Below are 25,518 nucleotides of genomic sequence, written 5' to 3'. Positions count from 1 at the left end.
TCAAAAATATACATACAGCAACTTGAACAATCAGTTTTGGTTACGTAGACAGTTCATCCGTTTTTCTTAGTGGCACGGCCTTTTATCTTCTTCTTAGTAATTAATTACAATTACTACAGCTGCTGGCTTCTCTAAACCAATAAGGCCCATTTAAGTCGCTCATTAGAGCCACAAACACTGCAGTGAGAAAGTCTGAGGATCTTAGCACAGATCTGAAAAAGCAGAGCATTGGCTTGAACAAGTCAGGAAAGTCACTTGGAATCAGGAATGAAACACAAGTTGTCACCAGTCACTAAGAGACAGTTGGTCAGGATGGTCAAGAGTGAACCAAGAATCACCATAAAGCAGGTCTGTAATGAATTACAAGCTGCTGGAACACAGCTGACAGTTTCTACAGTCAAGTGTGTTTTATATCACCGTAGGCTGAGAGGCTGCTGTGCAAGATGGAAGCCCTTCCTCTAGAAGTGGCACCTTACGGCTAATGTTTACTGCTGATCACATGGAAAAAGAAATAGTCTGCTGTAGAAAAGTTCTGTGGTTAGATAAAACAAAAAAACCTACTGGGCCACAAGGACTAAAAATATGTTTGGAGGCTTTTAACCCCAAGAACACCAAACCTACCGTTAAGCATGGTGGTAGTAGTATCATGCTGGTATTATGGTCGTTTTGCTGTTGGGGAACTAGTGCTTTACAAAATATAAATGGAATAATGAAGAAGGAAGACTGCCTTCACATTCTTCAGGAAAACATAAAATCGTCAGCCAGAAGGTTTGGTCTCACATGCTGTTGGGTGTTCCAGCAAGACATTGACCCAAAATACAATTAAAAAATGGTAAAGAAATGGTTAATTCTGACTAGAAATAAGGTTTTAGCCTCTGGCCTGCCCAAAGTCCTGATGAAAAGGCCGCCAAGAGCATGTGGACTGTGCTGAAAAAAACAAGTCTGGGGTCAGAAAACCTACAAATTTAGTTGAACTTCACCAGTTCTTTGAAAAGGAGTTGTTGAAGATAGAACCAAACGCTTCCCAGCAGCTTGTGGATGGCGACCAAAAGTACCTTATTGAGGTGAAAATGGGCAAGGGACATTTAACTAAATATTAGCACTGCTGTATGTACATTTATGACTTAGCAGATTTGATAATATTTCCAGAAGACCTCTGATAAATTTACAAAAGAACCAAAATGCATGATTGTTTTTGTGACAAATGTATGTTTCGATCATTGCATCACACACAAAAAAAAATCAAAATCAAGAGTTGTTGCATTTATTGGAAACTCAAACGTTCATTCACAATTTTACTTTGTACTCTGAATATAGAAGGATTTGCAGTGCATAATTCATTTAGTGTTCATTTCCAATGCTAAATGCAGCCAAGAAAAGATTAACTGTGATCTTCCATCTATACTGTATTATCTAGGACTATAATTATATACAATGATTTTTAACCGTCCAGGTGTTTTTCAGGTTCTTCTACTTCTCGGCTGCTTGAGCAGGATGAGCAGCGAGCCACAATTCTTTCAACACGGCTCTACAAGATGTAATTATGTACACTGAAAGTGGGATGTTATTTCGCTACTACTGAATTCTTTTCAATAAAAAACAGGAGCCTATCTGCTTGTAACAGTGCTGGCAGGGCAAGCTACTGTTAGCAAGTTTGTGCTGTAATAGCAGAGTGCATACACCCTAATTTCACATTTTATTACCTGGCTAAGAAACTGGTAATACTGACTTTAAAATGTCATTGAAAGTGACTTAGATTTGTACGGCAGCTTGCGGTGGTCTCTCTACTTTCATCCGTCTGGCATTTTTCTTTCAGCGGAATGATGGATGGTACTGTTTGGTTAGTGTGCACCAGTTTTCACAGTGCATTGTGGGACTCTGAGACTGCAGGATATCAGCTTTAACTATTCATCTGACAGCACTGCAGAGTGGTGAACTCACTATGTGCTGCACTGTATAACAATTAGTGGATCATTTTGGAGACCCAGGGGAGTGCAGTGTTGGGTTTGACACAGATTGGATGGGTGGTGGCCATTTTTGTTTTGTTTTTTTTGACTCCTGTGGGTGGAACCCCTGTTGCTAGGCAACACCATCAAAGACAGATGTACAATGTCATTCTGACAACAGACACTGCACTCGTAAAAAAAATACAATGATAAAGGCTTCAAGTTTCTCCACCTGCTCAGGTAAACTGAAAGGCTCCCCGTTCCCGAGCAGCAGCCATTTCCCACAGTGCTAGTCAGCGGGCTGCTGATTATACTGCATCTTCTGGGGCTACAAAACACTCGTCAGTGACAAGCAGGGTGTAGATCGAGCCCTGTGGGTGGTCAGTAAACTATCTGCTGGTGAGAGTTGTGTGGTAAAAGCTAACATTGACCCAAGCAACCACATAATTTGCCAAGCCATCCCTAACCATGCCCCTCTCATTCATGTGTTTCCAAGAAACCCAGGAGGTATTGCATGTTGTAGGTGTAATGATGGGCATGTGTGTAATTACAGCATTCTTTGATATGGCAGCATGAGTGGTTATGTTGCACACACGCTGACCTGGCACTTCCTCAGAGCTTCAGTTTCTGCCACGTCTGTAGACTTTAATCCTGCATCAGAATTGTGCAGTTTGTTGTATAATTTGAAAGAATAATGCAGTACCGATACTGACATTATAGTAATGTTGTTAAGCTTCCTTGCTTGGAAGCACTGGCACTTTATCTTGTTCGTAACTAAAAATAAGTATTCAAAAGGGAGACTGTTTTAATGAGACGTGATTCAAAGCAGCACAGCTCAATATTGCATTAACTGCCTCTGAGGCCTGGGACTCAAATTTATTATTCAGAAGGGGATTTTGGTTGTCATAAGAAAAGAAAAAAAAACACTGATGGAAGAAGTGCTCAGAACTTTCACTTAAGTAAAAAGAGCAGTGCCACAATTTAAACATGCTCAACTACGAACAAAAGCTATTCTATAGTCCAAATGTCACTCATGTGCAATTACGCGAGAATTATCGCAACATACACTTAAAGTCTAAAAACAAATGTATACTTTGCACACCAAAATGGGCTCTGTTGTACTACTACTGCCATGTTATACTGTTGGAGTAATCTTACTGCTGCATTAACATGGAAGCAACGTTTAAGTGTTGTGTCTGACTGAGATCGAGCTAATTTTATACATGCATTCAGTATAATCTGCTATATTTTTAAAGTTCTTACATGCTGCAATTGTGCTGAAATATTGTAGTCAAAGTAAAGAGTAAAATAAAATAATCATGCAAGTACCTCATAACTGTACCTAAGTAGAGATCTTGAGTAAATGTACTTAGTTACTTTATGTCACTGGGAGAATTGGGACAAAACCACAATTATAAAAGTTTACATGTCCAGATGGAGACATGATATGAGCAGTATAAAAAATACAAATAAACACTTGTCCTGTCATTGTATGTAAACTCTAAAGTTGAGCAGCTGTGAATGTGCTTGTTCTTTATACTTGTTGGAACTACAAATCTTCGCCCACAGCTGTGTGATGGATTGTTATGAGAAGGCCCCCATATTGCATGAAAGTGGGTCAGTACCGCAGACACATAGGGTGGCACAACAGGGGCATACCGCTTTTCCCCCCAGTTTTTAAGTGTGCAATCAGCAATTTGTAGTGGAAAACAAAACGTGGACTACACATGCCTAACAGGTAAGCTATTTAAATTAGCATTCAAACAGATCGTCATCGTATATATGTATATATATGTTGTTGTTTTTTTTTAAACTACCTGCCTGTTTTTTGGCTAATGTTCATTCGTTTTGAACCATACTTTGTCTTTTTTTCCCCCTCTCTACTTATTTCATGTCTTTAGTTGACACAGGACATGCTGTGACTCAAACGCCGCATTCAGGTGCGCCTCGTAAACCCACTTATCTTATTGAAATAAAACAACAACAATAAAAAAAACCCTAAACTTTAAAAATATGGACCGTGCCTAGTTTTCATACATCTTGCTTGTACTGCTAATTCCATACGCAGACACACTGAAAAAGTGGGCGTACATCAAATTAAAAACCCGGTGTGGCGAACTGAACCAGCAGCACTTGAACGCAGCACAAAGCAGTGCACGACAAGGGGGAGCGGGAGCGAGAGAGAGAGAGGGGTGGGTGTGACGTCATGGCACGGTGCCCCGTCCATGTTTGGCGGAGGAGAAGTTTGTCGACCAACTCTAGACACCGTAGGTGAGGCGAACAAGTAGGGCGAAGACGATGAAAGTGTGTCTGTTTTAGTTCGCCGCGGGGCCCGTCACATCAGCGTAACGTTATTAATCGTTTTATTCAGGCTAGCCAATGTCATTATCAGGTTATAGCGCTGCCCAAAGAAAGAAAAAAAAAAGCAACCAGAGCGAGCCACTCTGAATTAACGGCTAATTACTGGTGTCGTAGGAGAAGGGGGGTCCGGTGCGCTTATTTTTTTTTTATTTTTTTATTTTTTTTTAGCTTGAAGGATATCAATAAATTCTTGTCTCGAAATTTTTTAAAAAAAATTTCGCCCGGTGGTCTCGTATGAACCGCGTCGAGGCAGCGGCGAGGGGTCGGGGGCTCCGCCAGCAGCAGCAGCAGCAGCAGCAGAGCCGGGCTTCAGGATGAGGATGCCGCGGGGAGGACGCCTGTTCCTGGCGACGTGCCTCGGCTCGCTCTTCGTGCTCGTGCTGTACTTCCAGAGCATCACCAAACCAGGTAAGAGCCTGTCAGAAACAAGCTGTTACACTCACCGTGCTGTGTTATTCTAACGATTCAGTGTGTGGATATGACAGAAAGAGTGCTTTAGACACAATGCAAGGACCAATTAGGTGATTGAAACCACAATGTGTTGTTTGGTGTTGTGAGGAATTGGTGTTCTTCTTATTAAATGCTTGTTAAAATGGCATTGATAGTTAGGAATATTACAGTGTATAGGTGTTACATTATGTTGGCTAAAGTAGAAAAAAAAAGATGGAAAAACTGATGGTCTTGTAATATAACTTTCAGTATTGATTGTGTGCTTCATATAGACACAATTAGCGACTATTGCACACCTGTGAGTGTGTGTTAGTGTGCATGTGCCAAACAGATGGCATCATGAAAAGTGAATGAAGCGGAGTATGAATAAGCTCACTGTGAACGGTGGAATGTTTTCAGAGCCCCCCTTCCAGAGACCCCCCACATTCCTGGGCAGGAACCCTCCTCTCCTCCTCTTACCTCTCCTCTCCCTTTGTTTCCTGAGCTGTGAGCCCACTCCGGACACTAAAAGACAGATCGCCCCCCCACTCCCCATGGGATTTCCAGGGCGAGGAGTCAGGGAGAAAGACAAGTTAGAGATGATTGATTTGCGCTCGGTACATGCTGAAGCAGAATGGCATACAGGCACAGGGGAGAGTTATTTGATCCAAAAGAGCTGTTCTCGACGTGGCCGGCCAAGAAGGGAGAAGACGAGGGCAGAAGGCAGTTTCTGGCGATACTCTGAGGCAGCTTCATCAATCAATGTGGATTTCTGATGAGAAGTGTCGAGGTTAATTGTGCACAGCAGACTCTGTTTTGCAACTTTGGTGAGACACATGACAGTGCGCATTCCAGTTGTTGCGCTTCATGGGTCAAAATCTAAAATATGCCGATTAAGAAATAGTTAACAATTAAAAACCCCATTAGGAACGGTATCATGTAACAGAAATGATGCACCGCAGCGGAATAATCCTCAGAACACTCACCGTTCTGGAAAAGCCGTAAATCACCTTTTTTTATAGCTGTCAGTGGCAGACACACAAACCACATGTTGCCAAGCCTACAAGCAGCACACTTCAGCACTCTCATTGACCCCCCCCTTCCACCGACTAGCCGTGTGTACCCGTACTGCCTGATCCGTTTAGGCTTGTCTGCTTTAGAGCCCCACCAGTGGCGATGCAAGCCACATGAAAGCCAGTTGGAGCCACATTAGAGAGGACTAATTCACAGGATGTCAACAAAGCGCAGGGTTTCCTTAATTGCTGTGTATCTAGCCAGTGTAGGTTTGAAAACCAACACCGAAGTCTTGTTGCGCTCTGCGTTCAGTTCCCATTTCTTTTTGTTTCTCACTTCTGCTCTGTTTTGATTTGACTGAAACACAGTAAAGTGAAACAGAAGGAGACAGTCGTTAGAATACTATTTTGCAGTGTGGAGTCATATTTTATGCCATGATTTATACCCTATTTCTGCACTTTTGATACTTTTCAACCTAGTTTCACGTCTTATTTACCGTAATTTTCGGACCATTAAGCACACCTGAATATATAAGCCACACCCATGAACTTAAAAAAAGAAAAAAAAAGTTGTACATATATAGGCCGCACTTATCCATAAGCCGCAGGTGTCCGCATTGTACCATGAGATATTCACACAGAAAATTTTTTTAAACTCTTAATTAAATACATACCGGTATCATACACAAACACCGTAAATGCTTTTTTCCGAACAGTGCCTGTAGCACGGCTGGTTAAGAAAATAACAACTACATCAGCCTACCAGGAAAAGCCATTGATCGCTATCTTCATCTTCCTCCTGCACTAAAACCACTAAAGTCGTCTTCTTCAGTGTCAGAATTGAACAGCCTCAGAATTACTTCGTCACACACTTCCTCAGTCTCTCTTTTGTTGTCGCTCTCAATTTCGTCTTGAGGCAAATTCGTAAAAATCCATAAATTAGCCACATCATTGTTTAAGCTGCAGTGTTCAAAGCGTGTGAAAAAAGTAGCAGCTTATAGTCCGGAAATTACGGTACTCAGGATCATATTTTTACATGTTTGAGATCCAGATCAGTGTCTTCCAAACACTATATATCCTGTGTAAGGATAGACACTAGGATGGACGTTCAAGAGCAATGGCTCCCGTCTGTAGGTACTTAAAGAAAAAAATTGAATTTGAGACCTCACACCAACACCTGATATTCACCACTAATGCTGTAGACCAGTCAGAGGATGGCTGCTGTTTCACTCCATTTGGGTCCAGTGGAATTATTTTGACCACATTGGGCTGTCAAACCCCAAACTGGTTAGTTATTTATCATAAATCACGAATACTGTACATCTAACTAAAACCCAAGGAGCTTTTATCTGTGAGTGTGTGGTGGGCTCTCTGTCCTTCACAAATCTTGGCAACCGATCCAATTCAAACTTGGTGGGTGGTCGGGGGAAGACCAGAGAAAACTGCAATGTCGAATTTGAAGGTGTTTGGTAGCGTGGTGGCCATTTTGGAGCGTTTTGCACCAGGAGCATGCTAGTGATGTGCATCCATGTTGAACGTAAAAATTGGCCGGTGTTCTATTGCAATTTTTGCACGAGGTGTGTGCAGCACTTTAACACAGGAATCGGTCATTAAGTGTCTATTTCGACGAAGAAAACAAACAACTACCAAACAGGACTTCTGATTCAGTGTCTTGATCACATTGTTGGCTACATTTGCCATCATGGCTGACAGTACTGTACGACTACTGCATGCTATAAATGTCAACTTACTCATGATGCACAAACTTGGTTACAAACTTTAGGACTGTGGTGATCTGGACTAGTAGATTTGTTATAAGAGGTGAGTCTCTCCGGTTGTGTGAGAAAAACAGCGATGTGTTGCTGCAGTGGCAGAACAGTGTTGCCGTAAGGGTAGTAAAGTTATTTCAGTCAGCTGTGATGTGCTCCGATAAGCAGAACAGCTACTGGAAGTGCATGTGGTGTGTTCACTGTCACAGAAGAGAAATAAAGACTATTTTACTACAGTGTGCTCCCGCGCTATCTACCAAAGATAAACGTTACTGTAGTGATGGTGGCAGATATTTTCTGGTTTATATTTATAGTTAGTTTAGTGTAACGATAGCAGAATCTAAACCATGAGGCGCAACATTTACCAAATGAACCTAGTTGCTCGTCGACAGTTACACAATTTGTGTTGTTTACCTGCTAATCAAACAGCTAACGAGGTTAACTGACAAGAATAGTAGGCTCAAGATTTATTAAGACACATGCATTAGGCGGCAGGAAGACATTTAGACATGTAGGCATTCAGCTCGCATGACTAATGGCACAGATGAATAGTGGGACATACACAGTGGGTGTTTGGCGTACACAGATTACATTAGGTTGGAAACTTAAGCTTAATGTGACTTTAGAAGTAAGGTGCTGCAGCAGAAATGGACACTTAGTTCTGGTGACAAGCAGCCTTTGTCTGTAGCAGATGAAAAATGGTTCCCAGTAATGCTGCATGATTGTTCATGCAGAAAATGGCAAACTTTAGGAAAAAAAAAATGGCACTGATAGTATTAGGTAAGTGTTTGGTGTTACATCACTGCTGGTTTGGTAACTCTTCAGCTTTATGGAGTTTTGTAACACTACGTCTCTGCACTGCTTTCGCACTGTTCCCATGTTCTTCTTGGCTCTTCTGAAAAGTTCTCTGCTCATTGCATTGTCCTAATTCTGCTCGCGCTTTCCAGCAGAACAATAGTGCTCGGTTAGTATTCCTGCACAGCAATACAGTCTCGGGAAAGTACTGTAGTTCAACAGAGGCATTGTAGTTATATAGGTCACTTTAAAATACCCACTTGTTTTTCAGAAATTATTTTTGGAATACATTGCAATTAACTCTACATAGCAATGTATATGAAGTCTCACTCATGCCGTCGCCACCACACATCCACTTTCCCTACAGCACAGGATCTGCTAATTAAGCCCCCAGTTCAATAGTGGACAGGAAGAGCATTGCATATTATTGTTATGCTTCCATTGTCTGACTTCCTGTGGCAACACCCTGAGTTTGGTGATCAGGAAAGAAATAGTTCTGAACTCATTAGTTAGGCCGTGTCAGATGTATTGCTCAGATTCTTAGATTTAGTTACACCAACATGCACAAGGTTTAGAACAATGGTTTGATAAAAAATTAATGACCTGTCCAAACTTATTAATCATCACGTGAAGGTTGGTGAATGTGCTTGGGTCCACAGACAACTTGAGACCATATGTACCATTATGCGGTGCTATGATAAGATAATTTTTGCAGTTTTATTTGTTGAATTTTGAGGAATAACAGCTAGGACTATGTCTATGTTAATATGTGTAAATACGTGAATATCAGATTTGATTTGGTTATATTAAATTAACTATGTTTGGATTTTGAACTGCCACCTAAAACAAGACATTTGAAAATGTCTCCTTTTACTTTTGGGAAATGTGGTGGACAGACTTCACTGTTTTATGACATTTCATAGTGTAGATTGACCCAGACAACAAGATGAATCAGTTAAGAAAACAACTGTTGCTCTATTGGATTGATGCAAGAGGTGTTTTGTTTGGTTTGGGTTTTGGAGGGATCAGTCAGCCTCTCAGCAGGATCTGTTCATGGATCGATTTAAGGTCGTTAAAACACATCATTGCACTCTGGGCTGTTGGAGGAGCCGCAGCTGATGGGTAAACTCAGAAACACTGGACCCAGGGAGCTTGTTTCTATTAAACTTTTACAGCTTTTTTGAAATATTTTTTTTTTTTATCAATGATAAATGAATTCCATCAGCAACAATGTGGCCAACAAAAGACTTGCTGATTGATTCCAGAAGTGTGTTCCCATCACTACTTAATTGTTTGATTTCCTCTAAAAAAAAACATATCCTGCCTCAAGCCAGTGAGAAAACATCTTTGACATACTGATGAAATTTCCCCAACATGGGCTATTTCCAGTCAGTCTCTCTCATTAGACACATCATAATTTGAACAAAAATAGAGATGAACACCCAGTTTCTTTTCCCACTCAGACTGTTGTTTAATGTGGTTTGCATTGACTCAGCAGCGCTGCAGCACAGCGTCATTGTATGTTCGTGTGTCGTGGCTCGTGGCTCAGACGGTTTGTTCCCAGTCTGGACAGTAGGACTGAATAACTAAATATCTCATTGTGATTTTGCTGACGTCCTTGCCATTTGCTGAAATAAAATGTTATGATAAAAACCAAGCTGACCTTGAGCAGACTGCACTGTGCTTCAGGCTTGCCCCTTTTAAAATCATAATTCTTAAACCATGAGCATTTTCTCTGTCCGCGGTGCTATTTGCTCTACATTCACCCTCACCAACTTTTCCACTTCATTTGCTAGGCAGCTGTCCATGACTTCACATACTGGAGGGTGGGAAACCTCTTCTGTCTGTTTCCCAGCAATGGGAGACAAAAGCAAATTGTCTGATCAACAAGCCGAACCGCCTGCGGGCACCTGAATATCATCCGTCATTCTGTTTTGCACCATGCCACTTCTTTTTTTTTTTTTTTTTTTTTAAAGGTCTAGAGGGCTCCTGCTTAACTGCTGGCACATAAACTGATCAAACGTGAGCTAAATTAAAAAAAAAGAAAATCAAACAGTGATGGATGACAGGTTTTTGAAGGCTGTTATGGCAGCGGTGGCTTCTGATTGGAGCTCAGAAAAGCAGAATCTTCTCATCTGACAGTGATGGACTCCACCTCACAGCTCCACGCAGAGGCAGCATCTCGGCCTGCCCTGATGTGTCTTGCCCTCACAAAGTCATTGCACAATTCCCGTTGTGTCCTTTTTCACCTGGACCTACTGCAGGAACACATGCTGTAATCTTTTTCATTGAACACAAACGCACTTGTTCCCCTGTACACACCCATTCATACGCAGTGTAATCCTGTAACCGAGGACGCCATTACTTCACGTGCACGCATGCTCCCTGCCACCTATCATCTGACATTAATATCAGTGCAGCTGTTGTGAAGCAAACAAAGAACATTGTGATGCCTTTAAGGTCTCCCACAAAGGGGACAGCTCGTTTGGAGAACGCTGTACACCACATGCTACACCTGCTGGCTATTTGTTGTGCCTCACTTAGTGGGGTGCAACAAAAGTCTATTTGTTAATGTCCCAAACATGTTGTGTCGTGTTAATCATTTAGCCCCTCAGCATCCTTTTTTTTTGTAAGCCTCTAACACTGAGGAACGTTTCTGAAAAACAGAAGAAAAAAAAAACACACTAAAGCATAAGTGGATTTATGTGCCAAGACAAGAGCTGGAGGCTTGTGTCTTAAGTACTTAAAGATGATGTTGTTTCGTCGTCTGGTCAGACTGCCTCAGAACCTATTTGTTCTGTTACAGACTAGTAGCTCTGGTAGTCAGTATCATGTTTTCTGTTGCGGGCAGGATGTTTTGCATCTTGAATATTTTCTGTGCTTTTTACTGTAACCAGTAGCTGTCCGCCCACAGCTGTCACTCCACCGAGGGATGGGAGTACACGAGTCATTGTGTACTTTAACTTTTATGAAACTTAACTGTAATCTGCAATATGCTCCTATTAAATGTGTGTCATAAGTAGGTCTAAGGGAGATAAACGGTAAAAACACTAGGGATGGCCATCATTAAGATCTTGAGAGTACTACTACTCTTACCGATACTTGTCCAGCTGGTACTTTATTCGTAGTCTTTTCTGTGCTTATTTTACGCTTAAAATAAAATACAATGCAGTGTGTTTAATTAAGATGTCCAGCATTGTGTAAGAGTTTAAACCTCCACCTTGGATAGATATTGATGATACCTCTTTCACTTTTAAGTATAAAATGAACGCAGGACTTTTTCTTAAACAGTGTTTTTACTGTGTGTTATCACTTGTAGTGAAGAAAACAGTTGAGCTGCTCTTTCTTAGACTGAATGTTGGTGTTAGTGGTAGGAGTGAAAATAAAATAAGGCTGAGTTTGTCTGCAGGCCCCAAATAGTTAAATCCCCATTGTTTTATGCGATAGCACAGACTTCCACCCCGAGGCTGGATACAACCACTAAGTATGTAATTTGGGAAATTCAGACAAATGCAGCACCAGCTTTTTCTCTACTTTGCCCTCCGTGCCATCCAAGATGCCCTGTTTCTATTGGCTGCACGGACACGTCTTAGTGTGCAGGGGTCAACCTTTAACAGATCTGAGCTTTGACCTCAGCGAGCATGCGGTCTCTCTGACCTGCGTGCTGCACTTGCGCTTTATTCGGCACAGTGGCATGCCGTTGTTGCGTCGCACAAGCAATTGAAATGAATGCGTTTCAGCACGCGGCAGCGTTGGTGCTTACCATAAATTAAAATAATAACAACAAGTTAAGACCTCGGGATCATATATATCTTTTTGGGAGTGCATTTTGCTTTTTTAATGGCTACTTGCAGTAAAGACAGACAGAAAATGTGAGAACATAGCGCAAAGTTGCTTGCAGCAAAGCTTTGGGGGTGGAATAGGGAAGTTGGCGGCTGGGGCCCTTTTTGCCCTTGTGCTGTGCACCGTAACCACGCGACCATTTGGTCGCCACATCCTTATTTAACTTTAACTATTGGAACCAGTGGTACCTTTCTGTTTTCTCACACTAAGGACACTTTTTCTGACTCAACTTTTGGGAATATCGTTGGACAAAACTCATCACAGCAACCTTCAACACCTTGTTTGCGCTACATGCATGCTGTGTTTAGGGCAGTGAAAGCTGCTCTGCTGGACAAAGTGTGATGACACTGTTTCTAAATTACCCCAAACATCTTTTCCTGTATTGTGTTCTGTCAAAGAACGTTTTCATATCATATAGTGATACTGATATATCTGTGACAGGCCAATATTTGCCAATATTATCAGTCAACTGATGTATCGGCGAGGCTCTAGTATTTATACTGTTGTGTATTCTGACAATCGCCTGAGCTTTATTATACATATGAGGAGTACTGTTATTAAGAAATATTATCTTATGTTCTGTTCACTTATCTCCATGCTTTTTCAATCCTATCAGCAACATGGCTCTAATTACCTGCTTTCAGGAAGTCTGGCCCCACTCCTTTATATCAACATTGGGTTGGAAGCTGGTGAGCAAAGAGCAGGGAGATAGTTATCAGTATTTTGTCAGCCGTGAGATCCAGAACGGGAATAACTTTGTTATTTAAAGACTGAACTGAATCCTGCAAACTGGGATAACTAGTAAGAGTTCTTTCTTTCTTTCTTTCTTTCTTTACCGTCTTTAATTAAGTCAGCTTAAAGGCAAGTTGCACATGTTTGTGGTGTTAAATAGCTTTTTATGGAAAAATTCTTGACTGTACTTGACTTGTGTCAGAGATGAATTGATCGATAACCCTGCCGACTAATAGTTAAAGAGTATTATTTTAAATTTGCATTGACAGTAGTTGGTAGAAAAACAAATGTCATATGTATTTCGAATGCATGTATGCTTTTCAAACTTTTGTACAACTTTTTTAAACTGCTATTTCAAGTAAGTACATAAAACATAGCTAGACGAAACAGCTAACTCGCTCAATAAATTGTGTGGAGGATCTCCACCTTGGCGTCTAACCTTAGTGAACTTGTAATCCATCACTCTGCAGTCTTTTAATGTTGAAGCGAATTTGGAAGGGGCTGCAGATATATTTCATGTAGCATCAATGCAAACGGCTCTTTGAGGAAACAAGTTTGATGGTTGATGTAATGACTTAATAATGGAATCAGTTACTGCAATGTTTCTGTTTAATGTTTGGCACATTTGTAAGAGGTTTGCCAGTGAACATAAGGAGAGTAGGACTAAGTTTAATAGGAGCTTTTTGCCCTGCTACAAAGGATGTCAGTGGTCGTAAAGTCACCTCATGTTGTTGGTCTAATTACCACCATGTGCAGCTCGTGGCATGCGGATGGTGTGACACCTTAAAAGGGAGCTATGCTCAAAACAAACACAGACAGCCTGGCAACCTTTTACTTCTGATCGCCGCGCCATCTCTCCCTGCTTTGTTTGCGACATCCTATTTTGTTTTTCAGACACTTTCGTTTGCATTCTGAGACTTTTGTACATCTCAGTCAAAGTGGGAGTCTTCTTGTAGCTCGTGGAAACTTCCATTGCACAGCCCTCGTAAAGACAGGCCTTCTTCTCAAGTGCAATTAAGTAGAATTATACCTCTTTTAAGTATATATTAACTTACTGATGCCACAATATCCTTTGTGCTCTGTATTGTGATTATGGGGGGGGAAGAGGTTTTTTCAACGAAAAAAGGGAAGCTACTTTGACAGCGGAGAAGGGCAGAGATTTGTCTTTATGAAGGAAAAAAAAAGATTAAATAACATTAACAAGAAAAGAAAAAAACAGTTTGGGCCCACACACAGTGAAAGCATTTTAGTGTACTTGTTAAACTTTGTCGCTATCCCTCTGTCAGCTGATTAGTTAGAAGATAGTGCTGTCTGTTTATAATGATCCAGACCAGTACACAGACTTAATGGAACCTTGTTTGTCCAGGAATATAACATCAGCATGTCTTCACACGCCTGGCGGACTGTTAAACCAGACATACCCAGCTTTAACGTGGGCCTGTGTGTGTGTGTAATAACGTTGGAGCCTCTTCTGCTCCTCTTCAACTGTCAGCATTGTGTCACTTCCTGGTTCTGAGAGGAAGCTGTGGTTTTCTGGTGCATGTGATAGAACACACGACACAGAAAAAGATGTGGTTTATGATGATCACACTGGAGTAAATTCAAGCGTGTATTTTCCCTTTAACGGCGACAAAACAGACCAGGTGACTGCAGTTAAAAGGTTTAATGTGTCGAAAGAAGGTCAGACAAGTGGAGTTAAGCTTTCTATGCAAAACAAAAGTCATCACCACTAATGCACAGGAAGAGAACGTGTACACTAAGCACTATTGTGCAATACATCACCACAGAGATTTTTGCTGTTTTTTATAGTGAGTCAGATTTAATTGTCACATATCGGGAACAAATTCTTGAAACAGAGCAAGACCATTAGGGACAGTTCTTCCTTCATCAAGCTCACACATTGGCACCAGCGTATACACCACATATTTAGAGATTGTGTCAACACAACACTCAATCCACAGCCATACTTATCTGCTAACACAACTACCAATGCACAACCCTGCTACCTACTTATGTACAGTATATGCCAACATGCTCACAATGACACAGCTGTTTATCGTGTTGGCCATCTTAGCATGTTAGCATGCTAGCAGTTACTACCACTAAATTCAAGGTGGAGCTGAGGCCGCTAAGAATGTGGTTAATTCTTCAGATATTAAGTTTGAACAACATCAAACTTTGACATGACAATGGCGGTACATGAAGAGTCGGAGGATTACTAAGTTCTTCAGGAAACAAGAAGTTATTGATCTATCATTGGAAAAGTAAAATATCATCGAAGAAAAGTCAGTAGCGTTCATCCTCTCTCGACCATCTCTGCAAAATGGTAATCCGTCCAATAGTTGTCGAAGCATTCAAGACTGAAGCAGTGTCAGCCATGCTGCTACTCTGGCTAAAAGTCATTCTTGTATCGAACCCGCTCTGTAATAAGTTGTGTAATGTCCAAGTTGTTAACTCCCTTCTTCGCCAGAATAGAGTCACAGGGTGATGGGAGTTGTGCAAATGCCACCAGTGCTCGGAAAACACAAACTACTTGCCTGTCCTTTTTCATATTAAACAGACTGGGTGTGGTCATTCTCCAGATAGGGATGTGAATCCAACTTGACATGCTCTGCTTCGGCCAGAGAAGTAGTTAATTGTCACTGTACTGTTTTAGCTACAGCCCCGCTGGAGCTTAACCCTCCGTTTTTCCACAAAGAGCTTACTGAAACAGAATAGTTTGTAATGCTGGAAAAAAGAGTCACTCTACATACAGTAGATATTTAACTACTTGCATTTGAATTTGTTTCTATATTTTTTTCCTATCTGCTATATGTAAACACAGCCTGCAGTTCAGCCAAGTTCACCTTAAAAGTCCTTGAGTAGTAGGCCGAGATTGGTTTATGTGAGGATTCTCTCTGTTTTTACAGTTTAATATTTCCAAAGAAAACATGCCTTTATAACACAATGTCAGGTTTTGGGTTTCAGAAAGTTAAAATATATTTTAAATGTGGTTTTGAATTGACCAACATAGTAAATCTAGGGCTAAAAAATGATTTTATTGGCATAAAAATGAAGTAAATCGAGTAGCAGTGGTTGTATTCATCAACACCTAAAGCCTCTTAAGAATGCTAACTATTTATGAAGAGTTACAGTCAGATGGGCTTTAGAGAAACACCAGTTAGTTTATCGAGGCTTGAGTATAAAAGCGTAGAGAAGCCAGTGTTCAGTTTTAGCTCTCAGCGAGGTACCTGTACCACAATCTGTAAGGGCTCACACTCACGGAACGTTTAAATAATTCAATGACAGCTTGCCTTAAACAAGGTTTTGGTTTGTACTTTAAATGTGCTGTTTCCTGTTCCCGTCGTCCTCACATGATAGGAGTATGGAGGGAACACTCCAATGTTACCTCTCCATCATATGGTGTTTACACTTGAAATCAGACAATAAACCATTATTATGAGCAGAGCCTCCACAAGTGTCTCTTGACCTACTTTCCAGTTTCCTGAGGAAGCGTCCTGAGTTTGCTGAAGGCTTATCTGCTTAAGACGTGAGCTGTAGTGCTGTAGACTGAGAGCCTAGACACCTCATTCATTATATTTAGTGACACCTGGAACTTAGACTGTCTGATTTTGTGCATTTCAGCCCTCTGGTTTCGGTTTGCTGTTCTGTGACGTCTTCAGGTTCTCATTGTAGCTCCTGTAAATGATGTACAAAAAGTATTTACCATATATGTTTTTCACTAACATAAAAAAACAAAAACAAAACTTTTAAATGACATGTAATGTATTTTGACCTGATGGGTTTAAAATGTATTCAGAAATGACGTGGTCCAGCAAAACTTGGATTTCTATTTTTGCCTATTGGGATGATGTGGCACAGATTGACCCAGAGGAAGTTGAGGATTTTGATGATTCATGTGAGCTCACGCAGAGAGGAGGGATGGGGAGATTCTGCATCACCACAGTCACTGTCTATCTCAGATCCTCTCATACTACATGCATCAGACAGAACACATTCGCTGTATTTGTTCTCCTTTTTGCGTGTTCGGCTTCCTCAAAATGCAGAATGCAGTTCTGATTTACAGCTCGACTGTAATCTGGAACATCTATAGCGAACAATAGTTTAGATGTTTGTTGTAACACTAGAGGCCCGGGTCGGCATTTCAGAGCGGTTGAAGCTCTATTTTATTTGCTTCATGTGGACTCAGCACAAAGAAGAGTCTCAGTGGGAGGGAAGCAGCCTCTGTCTCCGTCTGGATTCCATACTGGCACAGCATAACCCTTCACCTTGCTTTTTTTTATTGCTGACTGATATTCTTTCCATATGATGGTATGGGGCTTTTTCATCATTCTATAGGCCTTCTTTAAAATAGTTTCCCTCAAGCTAATCTAGCACATTCCCCACATGTCTTCACTTCCGTCTCACTTCAGCTTTGTGTACGATGCGGAGCAGCTCTCTGAATTGTTTAGCCACATCTGCGAAACAAATCACTGTTCTCATTCGGTACCACGAGTTGCAGACCCAAACACCGACTGTCATCGGGCCTGGATGGGAGCAGGAGAGGGGAGGGGATGGAAGGAGAAGGCACATATGTGTGTGGAGGTTGGAGGAGGGAGGAGGGATGATTAAAAAGGTCTCCGTCCAGATATTCTAACTTTTAACAGGCTGCAGCAGGTCTGTCATTACAAATCACAGCATGCAGCCAAGCATTGTTCAGAACCACCGCTAATTAGCGTGCGCTAATTCATTGTTTGGTTGTGTAATGTTGGGACATCGGTAGTGGGTGTTCTCCACATCTACCTTCCTAAAGGGTACAAATCAAATCATAAAAGGAGAGTTTAGAGAACAAATGCTGAGAAAAGACAGACCTGAAGAGAATTGCAACTTATGTAAGAGTTGCAGACTTTGGAAGAACACAGTGTTCCTATGGAATCTGTAAATGAAAGGAGGGAGGATTCTTTTCTCTCTCTTTTTTTTTTTTTCAAAGAGGGATCACGTCATGACTAGTCAGACCAGAAGAGGGGTGGAAAGTTGGCTCTGTATGACCTTTCCTATAACTCCAATTGGACATCTTTACAGTGTAATTTAACCCTCTGTGCAAATACATGACACGTTGTAAAAAGTGTTTCTCCTTTGTGTCCTGCACACGGCCTGATTAAAAATAACAGTAATGCAGTTCAGCCTGAGTCAGTGGTGGTAAAGTCAACAAAGCAGCTACAGCGATAAATTCATAGGACGTGCCGACACATAACACCCAACATGTAATAGATTTACTGTGTTGTTATCCGTGTACCATAAATCCTGTGAAAATGTCTGAAATGAAATGGAACGTGAGGTCGTAAATAAGACATTCAAGTGTGTACATGTGTGAATGCTCTTTGCTGAATAATGTGGGTTTTGATCACTTCTCTGTCTGAACTGTAGAACCTAGTTTCAAGACTGGCAGCAGACCAAGGAAAAGCAGAAGTCCGCTGCAGACCCTCTACAATGGAGACCAGGTGAGGACTAAAGCACACCTAGACACACACACGTAGCTGAATAATTAATGACAAATTAGGCTGTAAAATCCACTTTCACCTTCATTAACAGGTCAGCATTTGCCTTTCACCAATATTTTTGATGCCTATGGACACCTCCTGCTGCACTCAGTGGGGCTTATGAAGGTCATATTTACTTAAAGGCCTACTTTTTGGAAAAACACATACTTGCGTTCCTGCCAAGATGCCCCCTCTCGAATCTTTACAGCAAATGTGAAGCTATTGCTAACAGCCAGTTAGCTTCAGGGCAGATAGTTAGTCTGGCTCTGTCCAAACATCCAAAATCCACCAACCAGGACTCTGCAGACATGCACACACACACACAGATTCATTCTAACATTTTGCCCTTGATCTATGACATTATACATTCATTATGATGTTGCCCAGCAACAAAGGTCCCATTCCCAGGCAGCCAAAGGCCAAAACCTGAAGAACACAAAGGGACTCAAAAACAACCACTACTCATCTGACCTGCTTCAGACTGAGCACTGCACTTCCCCAACAACACGCCGTCCAGTCTGAAGCAAATCACATGCACTGTGGCTGTGCAAATAACAGATACACACACCACACAGATTCTTTGATTTATTATTAAGACACCTCATTTGGTGCACGGTGGTTCGGTGGTTAGCACAGTTGCCTCGCGGCTAGGGAATCCCCAGTTTGCTTAGGATACCCGGGATCTTTCTGTGTAAAGTTTGTGTTCTTCCTGTGTAGTGTGGGTTCTCTCTGGGTTCTCCGGCTTCCTCCCACACAGTCCAAAACATGTTGAGGTTAATTGGCGATTCTAAATTGTCCGTAGGTGTGAATGTGAGTGTGCTTGGTTGTCTGTCTCTAAGTGTAGCCCTGTGATAGACTGGTGACCTGTCCAGGGTGTCCCCTGCCTTCACCCTGAGTCAGCTGGAATAGACTCCAGCCCCCCACGACCCTAATGAAGATTAAGCGGTGTATAGATAATGGATGGATGGATGCCTCATTTGTTTTATTTCGACAAGAAACAAAGTGTAATATAGACAATTAGTGGTTTCAGTTCAGGCTAATCTGCTGACTGGCCCTAAGTTCTTGTGTTGCAAATACATGTGCCAGACGTGGCTGTTGAACAGGCCGGGGGGGTCTGGCACCGTGTAGTTCCTATCGCACTGATGCTGTCTTCAGTGTGCAGACAGTAGAGGGGCGTTTGTATTCTCATCAAACTGCAAATAGTCATGTGCTCTAAAATGTTGTGCTTCAGTTATGCAGTTAAGAGGCAGCAAGGGAAAAGAAAAGTTAAAAAAGACAGTCTAATGTCAGACTTAGCTTCAAACCCAGTGATTTTATCTACCTAAACAGGCTGCCCACACGGTTGTGTGTGTGATCGTTGTGCTTTCACTCTTTATCTCTGCTGTACTAAGGCACAAATGAAAAAAAAGAAAGACAACCAATTACTTTTGGTTTCAATCAGGAAATTGCGAAACATGTGCATGTCATGAAAAGATCCAAACCTATGTAGCGTGGTGTTTAGAGACATGTTTTAGTCACAAAGTATTAAAGCTCTGTACATTTAACTTGCCTGCAGCAGTTTTTCCAAAGCTGTTTGTTTAAAAGGTATTTGTGTTTGTGCTTCATCCTCCCTCAACTGCCCTTTCGGTCCCTGTTTGATTCCTCCTGCATCTTCCTCATCACAAGCAGCTGGAGCTGTTGGCAGCTCAGAGGTCCCTCCAAGGCCGCAGGGAGCTGTTGGAGCAGGCCTGTCTGAGCCACACGAGGAAGCGGCGGGTGCTTTCGCCTGAGGATCTCAAACACCTCATTGTGGATGACAAACACAGCCTTATTTACTGCTACGTACCCAAGGTCGGTTACCATGAGACGCATCAGTGAAGCTGAAATTCTAGTCCAGAGGTTTCAGGCTGAGAGGGAGGGTTGGGATGGGGGACTGTGGGGTAAACATACTGCATTGATCTGAAGGGGACAGGTGCATACCAGGGTTCTAAAAGCAAGTTTGTTAATGTAATGTAGTCTAAAGTTTGGCAGTCTTCTGAGTTGTTGCTTAGCCAACTCTGACCACAGGCATGATGCACATATCGGTAGATGTAGTGTGACTTAGACTTTCCAGTGATCATTCTCCCAGATGTCAGTACAATAAAGACACATAAATCTACTAAGAAACCATACAAAGAACTAACAAAGAAACTTGCCTTCATCATCAGAGTGATCTAGTGTAATCATGTGTTTGTCTCTCTGTTTTGACTTCCAGGTAGCCTGCACCAACTGGAAGCGTGTCCTCATGGTCCTCACCAGCGACGGCCGCTACACCGACCCCCTCGCCATCCCTGCCAACGAGGCCCACGTCGCTGGTAACCTCCGCACCCTGTCGGAGTTCTCGGTCCCGGAGATCAACAAACGCCTCCGCAGCTACCTCAAGTTCATCTTCGTGCGGGAGCCTTTTGAGCGCCTGGTGTCGGCCTACAGGAACAAGTTCACGCGGAGCTACAACACCGCCTTCCACAAGCGCTACGGAACCAAGATCATCCGCCGACACCGGCCCGACCCCGACCCCGAAGCTCTGGAGCAGGGGAGTGACGTGTCCTTTCACGAGTTCGTCCAGTATCTCGTGGACCCTCGGACGCAACGGGAGGAGCCTTTCAACGAGCACTGGGAGCGGGTGCACTCCCTCTGCCATCCCTGCGTGATCCACTACGACGTGGTGGGGAAGTACGAGACTCTGGAGCCAGATGCTCAGGCTGTGCTCAGATTAGCCGGAGTGGAGGAGACGCTTCAATTTCCTACGTCTGGCAAGAGCACCAGGACTGACGGCAACATGGCGGCACGCTTCTTCAAGCACATCAGCCCTTTCTATCAGAAGAAACTGTTCAACCTGTATCGAATGGACTTCTTGCTCTTCAACTACTCCACACCAGAGTATCTCAGGACTCGATGAGGAGCAGAGAGGACTGACGGATCAGTTTTCCTTTGACTTTACAGCGATGATAATTTTGCACTTTTTGGCTGCCATGGACTTTGAATGCCGATCCCTGCCTATCTATCACAAGCACACACTTGTCACTACAACACAAAAACAAACGTGGAGAGTGACTTGATTTTCTGGTTTCTGTGAGTGGGACTTTTTATAAGAAAGGCAAATTCTAAAGAACACAGTGTGTGCTGTAATCTGCCATCATCTGTCACGTATGTCGGTTTTCAGTATGACAACGGTACATCGCTTTGACGTTCAGCAGAACAGGATGCAGATGCTGCTGATACGTGAACCGTCATCACCAACCAATTCTTTTTCTATTTATTTTCGTTTCTCACCGAGACCTTTCGTCGTCAAATTGAGCAAACCTCACTTTGACTTCTCATTGAGTTGCTGTTGAGCAGGTGAAATGTGCGTCACCAGCGTCCATGCAGTGCCCACTACAGAGAAAATGCTCCCATGGCTTGATATATTTTCTTCTGAGAACTAATGAGCCATAAATAAAAGTCACACTTCAGAGGAGCAGGTTCTCTTCTCACAGGTGAAAGTGCTGACTGTGAAACTGAGGACAGCAGATTGTGTCAGAGCACCTACAGAACAGTATCTCTGGAAGGCCTTTATTTATGTCTGTCAGTGCATAAAGTATTTATTGTTATAGAAAACGAGGATTCGGCCTCCTGATTTTGTGAAAATGAGTTTTATATGGAGGCTTTCCTCTCGCAGAGTGAATATTTACTTTCACGGAAAGTTCCTTGCTGTCTCGGCTTTTGCACATAAACTGATGCCAAATAGAAAAATCTTCTGCCGTATCCACCCACTGATCAAAAAAAAACTACACCCAGGACTCATCGAAGTTGTCACAGCTCTCGTGTCTTACACAAATGTCTGAGTCACGTGCAGGGAAACTTGCAGTCTCTCGATCATTCCGGTAAAAGCTCGTTGCCATCTCCCGTCTATCGCTGTCTGTATTTAGCTCTGGGCAGGTAGGCTGAACAAACAACCGCATAGCTGTGGTCGGGGCTGGGTCCAGCCCAGCACGACGCCTGCTCAGAGCTCCCCTTGTTAGCTTGAACGCAGGCACATGAAGGGTTAATCCAGCTACAGTCGTCTGCACTGCGGGGCCTTGTTCAGTAAATGTGTCAGAATTTATGGTAAAAAAAAAATGGAGGCTAGGAAAATGTTTATTAATGGCCTGCAGTGTCTTCTCTCTGACAGGAAAATCCAACGATTTTACACATCAAAGTCTGTTCCCCTCTCGGTGGAGTGTGCTGGCATTTGTGAAGAAAGTTAAATAAAGATGTTATTAGCTGCTCCTCCCTGAACATGACAGACCTGAACATCCAATCTGTGTGCGATCGACTTGCCTTGTATGTCAGGTGGGCACCAGAACACGTTAGATGTGAAGAAGATGATCTCTGGCTCTGCTTGTTTTCAACCCTCTGAACCCCAAGCTCCTGTCACTATTCTGAAAAAAAATCTAAAACTTTGTGTTACTAATACCGTGAAATATAGATATTTGACAACTTAGATTTTTGTTTTCCAGCTTTTAGTCGATCTGCTCTGTGTCACAGTCTGCAGTTCAGTCAAGAAGTCTTTTGGTCGTGTGACTGTTGGTTGCAGACGAATGGCTTCATAGTTGTGCAGAGTAGCTCAGGGTTTTTAGTTTTTTATAGAATAAGGTCCAAATGTTTTCTCTTTTTTTTTTTGACAAGCCTTTAAATGAGACATAAACTAAAATAATTTTGATGAAACATCACTAATTTAAGCTTATCTTTGGTTAAGTTTTCCAGCCAAGTGGCGCATCACAGACGAGTAGTTAACTGATTGTCGGGAAGTTAAATCTTCTGTTTGTACGTTTTTCGTTGTAAAGAATTGTGGCGTTTTGGTGATTTTATGAAGTTCAGAGGGTTGAACTGCAGCACAGCAGGAGAGCAGGCACTGATCGTCCCATTAGCAAGACACCCACCGAGGGTTTTAAGAAGAGCAAAGAACAGACTCACTGATAAAAATTCTTTTAATTTATTCGCGAGATTATCTCGGGCATTTTCCAGGAAGACGAATAATCTGACACAAAGTAGAAGTTAAACACAGACAGCATTCAATCGATTTGTAACTTGAGATGATGCCAGAAAGTTGGTCGTCGGTGCCACTGACATAAAACGTGTTACCAAAAATAATAAACCAATCAAATAAATGTATCTCAGTACAAACTCCTGTTATTTAAATACCCCAGCACAGCCGACGGATGCTACCAACAGCATCCGGCTCACGTTATTAGATACTGCGTTAGCCTAAACAAGCTAACGTTAGCCGTCACAGACAGCAGCGGGAACATTTCAGGATTTGCCCATTTTGACGACATGTTGTTAACGTAACAACGGAGAAGTTTGAACCCTGCACAGGTCTGGATGTCTGACTTTGAGCTGCTTAGGTCAGGACACACGACTGTGGTTCTTTTATGTCGGCTGCTGCACTTGTCCAGTATTTATTGTACCTGCAGTACTTTAGCGAAACAAAGTACCATCACGTGGTACCAGTATTGATCCGCATGACTTTTAACATGTAACCCAGAGTCTTTTAGTCAAACAGGTCAGCTGAACGGGATAAACATAAGCACATAACATTACATATACAGTATTGCCCAAACCGCATTTATTTATTTTCTGTTTTCCTTTATTTATTGACAACATTTTGATCCCGGTCAGATCTTCATCAGGCAATAACATACAGCGTCACTTTGCTTCTCCTCTACTCAGGACGTCTCGAGGCTACGCCGTTCATCATATCAGAGATTAATTGACAGCTGGCATTAATCTGAACCTGACATTTCTTTATTAGCTCGAATTTAACACAAAACAACACTGCAGTCAAGATATTAGTTTTGCTCTGAAAGTGTGCCCGTCGAGACAAGTTAGCAGGAGACAGTTTAATGTCATCTTTTTATCTTTCAGATATCTCTTTTTGTAAAATATGTGTTTTTTTTGTGCGACAGGCCCAGGCTGGCCCACTCCGCAAACAAAAAATATGCAATATCAGTGCGTTACTGTGGGTATGTGTTAAGAGCCGTGTCTGTATCGAAGACTTTGTTCAAGCCTTAAATTTTGTGCCATATTTTAGTTTTTTTTTTTTTTCTTCTTGTTTGCAGCCATGGAATACAGGGTGTTCATTGTAATGCTTTCCTGTGTAGCAGTGTGTAATTTAAGCCATAATTTGCAAGAAGCTGTGACTCGCCAGACGCCGATCACACCCTTTGTGTTTCTTCCCTTCTGGGCCCAATGACATACTGCACAAAATATATGTCTTACCTTTTAATTTTGTGGAAAAAACACAAGAACAACGAGTGGCGTCTTCTTTGAAAAGGGATTCAACGTGCTAAATATTCATCTCGAACGCCCGGACGTCGCCGTGTGGGGACGCAGCTCTTCAAAGATCTTCAATTTTTATTTTCCGTAGAGTCATTGTGAAATAGTGAGCACAAACTGAAAGTATCCCTCGCGCGCTCATGCAGTCTCTCGTGCCACAAAACTGTGAATGTGATAACTGAAGTGCACTTGCTGGTGTGATGATGATGATGATGATTGACTGGTTACCTTGAAGTTTCAACAAATACAGACCCCCAACAGCAACACTGACTCTGTGTGTGTGTGTTTTTTCTTTTCTCATTACAGACACAAATCAAATTGAACCCATTTGCACGAGACAGGACCGGTAGACAGGCAGGTTACGCAACACAAAAAAAAACACTTTTAGTATCAGTTACGGGGATTAAGAGGAGCTGGCAGGGAAACAAACTGTCCAGGGGTCTGTTGCATGAAGTGACTTCGATTTAACTTCAGGTTCCATAAAGCAGATTTAATTCAAGTGTAGTTACTCTGGAAACATTTAACTTTTGTCATTAATAATAAAAACATGAACCACATTAAGGAGAAAACAGATGCTACTTCCTGCTGTGCATCTTGAAATGATGTTCAATAAAAACAATATTTTATTTTCTGATATTGCCAAGTCCACAGAACACATGTAGCCTGGATGCTCAAACTCCCTCAGCGACTCCAATCAGATGTGTTTAGTTTCAGTCGGGCTTGAAAACAACTGTTTAAAATAATCCAAGTTAGGGAATGCAAAGTGAGCATGACCCACAGAGACACAATAGAGAAA

At 42.1% G+C, this 25,518-nt stretch overlaps 1 protein-coding gene across 2 annotated transcripts; it reads left to right on the top strand.

The window, feature by feature from the left end:
- The first annotated feature begins 4,199 nt into the window (after positions 1–4,199).
- Positions 4,200–24,992, top strand: LOC103352818 (carbohydrate sulfotransferase 11-like). Of its 2 annotated transcripts, none has more exons than XM_008275482.1 (4): positions 4,200–4,715; positions 18,295–18,368; positions 20,076–20,237; positions 20,641–24,992. In XM_008275482.1, the coding sequence occupies exons 1-4, from the start codon at positions 4,622–4,624 to the stop codon at positions 21,322–21,324; spliced, it is 1,014 nt and encodes a 337-aa protein (XP_008273704.1). In that variant the 5' UTR covers positions 4,200–4,621; the 3' UTR covers positions 21,325–24,992. The 2 variants fall into 2 exon arrangements, with proteins under 2 accessions (XP_008273704.1, XP_008273703.1); XM_008275481.1 differs by having other exon boundaries at positions 20,073–20,237.
- The last annotated feature ends 526 nt before the right edge of the window (positions 24,993–25,518 follow it).

The sequence above is a fragment of the Stegastes partitus genome, unplaced genomic scaffold (genome assembly GCF_000690725.1).
Source record: "Stegastes partitus isolate 25-593 unplaced genomic scaffold, Stegastes_partitus-1.0.2 Scaffold53, whole genome shotgun sequence".
Taxonomy (NCBI): Eukaryota; Metazoa; Chordata; class Actinopteri; family Pomacentridae; genus Stegastes; species Stegastes partitus.
The sequence above is the reverse complement of the archived record's forward strand: the minus strand, read 5'-3'. Positions and strand labels throughout refer to the sequence as shown.